At 36.4% G+C, this 8,330-nt stretch overlaps 1 protein-coding gene across 1 annotated transcript; it reads left to right on the forward strand.

Annotated features, from left to right (window-relative positions):
• Nucleotides 1-3,633: 3,633 nt before the first annotated feature.
• LOC137943876 (SKP1-like protein 11) lies at nt 3,634-4,689 on the forward strand. The gene is made up of 2 exons (XM_068789300.1): nt 3,634-3,713; nt 4,082-4,689. Exon 2 carries the CDS (start codon nt 4,088-4,090, stop codon nt 4,598-4,600), a length of 513 nt encoding a protein of 170 aa, XP_068645401.1. The 5' UTR covers nt 3,634-3,713; nt 4,082-4,087; the 3' UTR covers nt 4,601-4,689.
• The last annotated feature ends 3,641 nt before the right edge of the window (nt 4,690-8,330 follow it).

An 8,330-nucleotide genomic window follows, 5' to 3' on the forward strand; every position in this document is an offset into this window, starting at 1 on the left:
ACACATTTCTTTGGGTTTTTTTCTTTCGCATTTCAGTTTTGGTCAATTTTCTCTCCATTTTTCATATGCAATATTCCATTTGAAAAAAATCTGAATCCTCATCAAAGAGACAAGTTGTAGTCTCAGCAAAACACCAAAAATATTTCAATTACTCTTCCTTTAGTTTCTAAATAGCTAGATTTTGTTACCATTTTGTAAATAGGATAATTGGATAAATATATTTTATTCTTGGTGTGTCTACTATAACATGTTCATACCAATTATATATCTCTAAGCTTAGGGAGATTGAACTTGAACTACATCAAGTGCATGATAACTTAAAATTGAATTACATCATACATAGGACTAAAATCTAAAAGCAATAAAATGCTTTACATATGGTTTGTTGTGAATAAATTTATAAAAATAAATAAATTGTGTGATGTGAATAAGTGATTAACGACATGATCGTACAATTAGGGATGGACATATCAACCGATATGTATCGGATTTTCCTTAGTCGATACAATGTGTATTATCTTATTAAGGCTTATAAAGGGATGTGTATCGAATAATAATTACTTATGATAGTAAATAAAAAATAATAGGAGGGATGAGGTGTCTTTTATTTAGTCGAGTCGAGCTCGACTGTTTACAAAAAAAACTCAATTTTTTTTCTAATTGAGTCGAGTTAATTTACTCAGTTGGGACATGTAGTAACTCACTAAATTTTTCAACTATGATTTGAAGTACCACCAAGAATAAACAAGGAAAGCATTTCAAAAAAATGTTCACCCATATGTTAGTTAACTAAGATGCTTTCCCTTTTGCTTAGATATGGAAAACAATTAGTAAAAATATCTCTTGTAGTTATGCATGGTATCTCTTTAAGAGAAAACTCTTCCACATAGTGAGAAAAGGAAACCATTAAGTAGATACCTTTTCATATAATCATTTATAGAAGTATGTTTAAAAAATCAATTTAATGTCTCAACATGGACACTATGACAGGTTGTACATTTTTCCTTATGTATCATAAGTGAATAGCCTCGTAGAAGGCTTTATAAATAATGCATCACAAGAGTGGAGAGTGTAAGGGTTTCTCCGACAAGAAAGTTGTAAGTTTTATTTTTCTCTTTCTTCCCCGTTTCTTCGGACCCGGGTCTTTGTTTTTAAGATTTCAGGGATGTCCCCAGATGTAGTTGGAGGGTGTGGAATGTCGAGGTCAGGTGTTCAATCCCATTTTACCAGAGAAGAAGCCTTGATAAAACCCTATTTTTTTTATCAAGGGGAAGGAGACAACTCGTTAGGCTTTATCATTGAACAGAACTCTCTCCTTCAATGGCAAAGTCAGTAACTGAATCCTTCCTTCATATTCAGCAACTTCTCCTCTCTCCAACAGCAAGCAAGAAAGCAACATCTCCTCTCTCCAACAGCAAGCAAGAAAGCAACATCTCCTCTCTCCAACAGCTAGCAAGCAAGCAACTTCTCTTCTCTCCAACAGCAAGCAAGCAAGTAACTTCTCCTCTCTCCAACAGCAAGCAAGCAAGCAAGCAACTTCTCCTCTCTCCAACAGCAAGCAAGCAACATCTCCTCTCTCCAACAGCAAGCAAGAAAGCAACTTCTCCTCTCTCCAACAACAAGAAGGAAGCAACTTCTCCTCTCTCCAACAGCAAGCAAGCAACATCTCTCTCTCACAAAGAAACCCAGCAAGGAAGCCAACACTCAATGAAATCTTCTCAGCTCTTCAACCTTAGAAACATCTCTATAAATTCTGTAAACTCTCTACTTTAGAGACTGCTTGTAATCGATCTCAATATTTATGTAGTTTTGCACTTCATGAATTCAACTCAAATTTGAATTTTTTACATAGGAAATTAAATAACATGAGAAATAACTCATCCGCACGAAAACTTGTTACGGGGTCGAAAATATAACCTCATATCTCTTTGGCATATTTCTTTTTCTCAAAAAAATGGGGATTAGTCGATCTCATGACCAAATGGACCTCAAGTTTTTTAGCTCATATAATAAACTAGGTAAAATATATTATATACGTTTGTTAGGTCTTACAAGGATAAACCTAGAGAAAACGAGAGAAGGGGGAGGGTCGTAAATAGGTATATATCAAGTTTTAATGACCAATAGGTACACTTGTCTAGACCTTATAAAGGGATTTTTTTAATTACTACTAATCAGTTTATCCAAGTTTTGATTGGTTTACAAATTGCGAGCATTAATTAAATTTCAATTTAGGCATAATCATACTTCTTAATAAGTAAATATTACAATAACAATTTTATGGTGAATCTACTACCAATTTAACAATACAAGCTAAATAGGGTTGACTCTTTCATATCTAGTTGACTCCATTCTTCAATAACTTTGCTAGAGGGAGGTTCGACTCTTTCATATCTAGTTGACTCCATTCTTCAATAACTTTGTTAGAGGGATCGACTCTTTTTTTTCATTCAAAACCCTCTTCGATTCATTTCTTGATTTTTTTGAGGTGTTGGCTCCTTTTTTCTTATTTCTCTTGATTAGTGTGCTCGACGCCTAGTGAAGGGTTTAACTCCTTTAAGCCTTTGTACTCTAATTTCTTCAGCTTTTTCTGTAGAAAGTGTTAGCTATTTTTGGTCTTGATTCATTAATTCCGTTTTTATGTAGTTAATTCCCTTGCATGGGGTCAACTCTTTGTGTCCAAATAATTGAATTGTTTTTATTTTCTAAAAAAATTAATACCATGAATAAATTTCAAGGTTTGTTATCATTGAAATTAGAGTACTTAGATGAATAAATCCAAAGACTCTAACTTAAATAAGTTGAGTAGGCAATTCTAAAGGAGGGAGAGGGCAATACTCTGGGGCAAAAGGGTCCACTAAAAAAGAAAGAGAATCGACATCTGCTTCGGCCTTAGTGGTGTTCATTACAAACATGCTACGACATTGAGTACCGTAGTTTCCATCAATGGCCAAGTATTGAACATGCTACGATACATAAAATATCGTTATAAAATCACAAAGCACAAGAAGATTTCATTCCCATTGAGTAAGAATGGTTATAGTGTTATTGCCTAATCAAATAACCCTCTTTATTATGCAAGAAGGCCTAGATCACAAGCCAAACATATATACCTACACTAAATAGGTAATTCAATTCAAAAGAAAGATGTGTATGTGAGCAAGGTTACATATATAGATTAAAACTTTCATTAGAATAACAAAAATGTTTCACCTATATGTTAATTAACCGATATGATTTCCTTTTGTTTACATATGGTAATTATTCTGGGGAAATATGTCTTGGAGTTTTACATGGTATGCCTTTAATACAAAATCTCCCTATTACTCTCATGATAAGGAAACTATTAAGGGAGAATTTTTACATAATCATTTATGGAAAGATTTTATAAAAAATATTTTTAATGGCTTTACATGGACATTGTGACAAGTTGTTTTTACATAAGTCCCCTTAGAAAGCTCTATAAATAAGGTATAGCAACATAGCAAAGTAAACAAGCTTCTCCCTCTTGTAGGTTTTTTTTTTTTTTTCTCTCTTTTTTACTTAGTTTCTTCTTTCTCTCCTTTCAATGAAGGGTCTCAAAGCAGCTAATTTTATCATGATTCTAGCATGGAAAAATAAGCCCCTAGGTGTAGCTCTTGAGGGTGAATTTCAAGGTCAGGTGTTCAATCCCAATTTGCCATGACAAGAATTGATGGTGTCTTTTTATCAAGGTAAAATCAACTGCTTTATTTTGGTGGTATATTTCATACTTTTGTCTTTGAACATACGATATTTTTGTCAAACTCGACTGACATATGAAACATACGATATTTTTTGTTACGGTTTGAACTTCGATTCTTCATGGGAATCTTGCTTCTTTTCAGTAATTTCTTCTTTCTCACAATTAATTTTTTTTTATTTTTTAAGAAAATTTTACTGGATTCCTTCAGTTTTAGTTTGATCAAGCAGTTGCTGTTGATCCTCTGGGAAATTTTTTCTTTTAATAGAAAATCACTGGATGCATGTTTTTGCTTGCACCCATTCAGATTCAGCCTCTCCACAAACACCATATCTCATTGTTCTTCTTCTTCACCTACAGCAAACAATGGCGGCTGTCGTGACTCTTGTAACCAGCGACGGGCAGTCCGTCGAAGTAGTGCAGGCCTTGGCCTTCCAGTCGCCTACGTTAAAGAACATGATCCAAAACAACGCCGCTGGCGAGAACCGAGTTCAAGTGCCCTACGTGAAGAGCAGCGTCCTGAAGATGACGATGGAGTTCATTGAAAAGCGTCAGCACTTCACGAGACGGATTGAAGAAGGCGATGTAGCTGGCAGGGAAGAATTGAAAACCTGGGAAACGGAGTTTCTTGGGGTGGATCAGAACACCCTGATCGACCTCATCGAGGCAGCTCACTTTCTGGGCTTGAAGGAACTGGTGGAAGTGACTAGTCGTCTGGGTTTGAAGGAACTGATGGAAATGGCTAGCCAGAAGGTGGCCGACACTATGGAGGGGAAGTCTGTGGCGGAGATAAGGCAGCCGTTCAACATACAGAACGATTACAGCCGGGAGGAAGAAAGAAGAAGCAAAGAAGGAGAATCCGTGGCCGTTCTTGGATAATTAGTGTTATATGTTGGATGACATAATGGCGTTCTTGATTTTCTCTCACAATATCAACGAAAACACACACATCTTCAAAGTTTATGATCAAGGAGAATACCCATAACCATAAGCGCACATAGTGGTGGCAGGATGGTAAATAAAAAATCATTTCACAAATATACGGAAGATGGGTTCAAGGCCCATAGACCAAGGAGAATGCCCACAGATTCCTATAAAGATGACAGAATGATAAATAAAGAGTCATCCTGTAGAAATGATATTGATGTAATTAAATTAAGTTTTAGGGGTATTATTATAATATTATAGTTTAATTAATCTATAAATTGAACTTAGGGAAAGGTTAGGACATAAGTGGATAACCTCTTATTCCTCGTGTTTTTACTCCAAAGTGAAATCCCAAAAGTACCAGAAATGAAAGCTTTATACGGGCCCACCACATGAATCAGAATCTTTGATTCTCTTATTTGATTAAAAAAAAAGAATTTAGAAAAATGATTTGGGCACTTCTATTGGAGCTCGATCAAACCATTGATTATAAATTTGGTTAAAAAATCCAACGGTGATTGTGTTGTGGGACCCGCTTTCTTATATTGCAATCTGAACAGCAAAAAATAACTGCCTTAGACGATCCACATTGTGGGCCATCTCATATCATAGATCGATGGGGGCCCAAAGTCCTTGAAGCTTATCCTGCACTATGATGATTACTTAAGATATTTAATGAGGCCCGATCATAGTTGCAATATTTTCTTCGTCTGTCATAATGTCCATCGAAATCTACAAATTCAATCGCCTAAAAGTCATAAACACAAATAAACATCAATATTCAATCATAACCTATTTGCAATCACACCTATACACAACCATATTCTTCCACATTCCCACATCCTACCTTCAATCACATCCCTACGCAACCATATCCATTTAATTGTCCATATCCATACTCATCCACCATATTCTTCCATGCAATATATTAACACAACAATCATATAAAATAAAAATATACAATCATATAAAATAAATATATTAACCATACTAATAAGTCTTGAAATGTCATAATTCAAATATCATACCTAATACATAACAATATTCCAAAAGAAGATATTGTATTTAAAACACATTACAAATAGTTTGTTGCACAATATTTAAGCCACTCAAGCCGTTCTTCCACTGTCATCTCCGTAAATATGACCTTCTTACTTGGCGTATCCAACCATACAGGAGCGCGAAACTTAAACTCTGCAGATAGGTCTGGGATTTCCTTGAGGGCTTTGACCCAATCTCTTTCAATATCACCCTCTTTAGGCTTCATGATATCCTTAAATGTCTAAGCTATTTGATCCATTGCATCAATGAATCTACTAGTGTCATCACCAGACATTTCGGTTCTCTTTCTATGACGACTTGACCATGACCACTTACTTCTTTGAGATTGATTAGTTGTCGACTCATTCACGCTTAATAATGGCGATGGAGTATCCCTAACTATATCAACATCTTCGGGCTCATTTATCGGGACATGTTTCGACTCACGGATGAGTTCACCACCTTGGTCTACAAAGGTTACACCTCTTAACCCCATGGCTATTGTGTTTCCCACCACCACAACTAATTTGTTGTACAGGGGGTAGCCTTCACGTCTGTACTTCTCAGCATCTTTATGCTCCTACAAGAATAAAACATCCTTTAGACGTCTTGGAATAGAGTTATATTAACGCGGAAAAAATAAAAATTATTTTATAGTACATCATGATTTACTGACCTTTATGTAGTCAAGCCATACAAAATTACATGCAGTAACTCGTTGTGTGGTTGCATCCCAACCGAACCCACTAGTGTTGATACAACTTGTTATTGTTTAGTATGTTTTCTTCTATGATCTTGTTCGATTCTTCACCTGCTCAACAGTTTTTTTTTTACTGCATCTTCATTGAACTTATTAACACAGTCCATATATACATCATGCTTCCAAACCCCATTAGGCAACTTGTTCCCTATATTGACTTGCTCGACCAAGAGATCGAGCATTTTGCTGTCATCTTCGAAGGTCCAAATGTTATATGGTCGAGCAGTTGGTAGTCTTCTTACAACCATGTATAATCTAAATCCGAGATGGTCCTCATGGAAAAAAACTTTATCAGACAACCTTTACCCGTCACGGAAACACAAACCATAAAAAATAGAATACCATGTGGTGGATATGTATAAAACCCGAATCTCCTCACCACATGGCAAAAATATTCCATAGCACTTCAAAAATTCTCAACAACATTCTAAAACATTTCAAAGTTAATCAAACTATTATCACTACTGCATATGCACTAAACAATGAGAAAACACACACATCAAGTCCAAATTCACCGAACACCCCTGGTAGAGCCCCGTATAACTTCGCAGTCACTATGAACTGTACCTCGTCAGTGATGGGGGTAGGGTTTTGTTGGTTAATGGACGCCCGTGTAGGCAACTCAACCTTGTTTGAATTGGACTAAAAACCCCCTAATAAAACCTAAACCCCAAACCATCAAACCCTAAACTCCCTAAACCCTAAACCTACTAAACTCTAAACCCTAAACACTAATTCCATAACTTAATACCCTAAACCCTAGACCCCCTAAACCTTAAAAGCCCTAAACCCTAAACCCTAGACCCTAATTCCAGACCCTAACCCAAAAAACCCTAGACCTTAAAAACACAAAACCCCCAAAACCTTAAAAACCCTAAACCCCCTAAACCTTAAAAACCCTAATCCCTAAAAATACCATAAATCCTTAACCATAAACCCTAAACCCTAATTCCAGGTCCCTTAAATACTGAGCACCAAACCCTAAAAATAAACCCTAACCCAAATCAAGAATTTAGACCTTAAATCGTAATCCTAAATCCCACAATTATGCACAAATAACCCCCAATTAGGCACTAAAACTAAAATTAAATAAAATAAAACACTAATTTAATGGAAAAAAAATTAGGGTTTAGTCATACCTTCTGAAATTTTGGGAAAACCGAAGCCGAAGGGTGAAATCGAAGCCGAATGAGAAAATCGATGCCTAATCGAAGTAGAAATTAAGCAATCGATGCCCAAATGTCAAAATTGAAGAAAATTGAAATCAAAATGTGGGAAATCGAACGAAATCGAAAGATATTTTGGGGGAAAAGAGAATAGCGAGAGAGATAGAAGGGAGTGGGAGGCTGAAAGGGAGAAGAGAGGGAGAAGAGAGAGAAGAAAGGGAGGCCGAGAGGGATAAGAGAGAGGGAGAAGCGAGAAAAAAACGGAGAGCGAGTCCGAGAGAATAGAAGGAGGCACGAAGACAAGAGAGGGGGTGTGGGAGAGAGGACGAGACCGAGAGAAGACCGATAGACGGAGGCCGGAGAAGAGAGTCCGAGAGAAGAGAGGGAGCAGAGACGTCGGGGGCCTAGGGAGACGTCGAGGGTTCGAACCCCCGCGTTTCCTTCATCCGGATAATTGGGAAAAACGGTCGGAAACCAGATTCTATTTTTTATAACGTGGAGATGATATTCCGCTTCATCTCCAACGTCCAGATGACATGAAGTCTAGCGCTCCACTAACGACGTCACGAGATGAACGACGTAATGCGACTGATTTTCATCTTCATCTTCAAGTTGACTAAGCCCCCAATATAAGGTATTAATTACATTAGAAAAGTATTTTTTAAATAATTAATAAAAATTCATATTTTTATGAAACGAGTAAGATTTTTAAAAC

This window comes from Aristolochia californica, unplaced genomic scaffold (assembly GCF_029961685.1).
Source record: "Aristolochia californica isolate CCGP_79_NKW_82.1479 unplaced genomic scaffold, dmAriCali1.0.hap1 SCAF_11, whole genome shotgun sequence".
Lineage (NCBI taxonomy): Eukaryota > Viridiplantae > Streptophyta > Magnoliopsida > Piperales > Aristolochiaceae > Aristolochia > Aristolochia californica.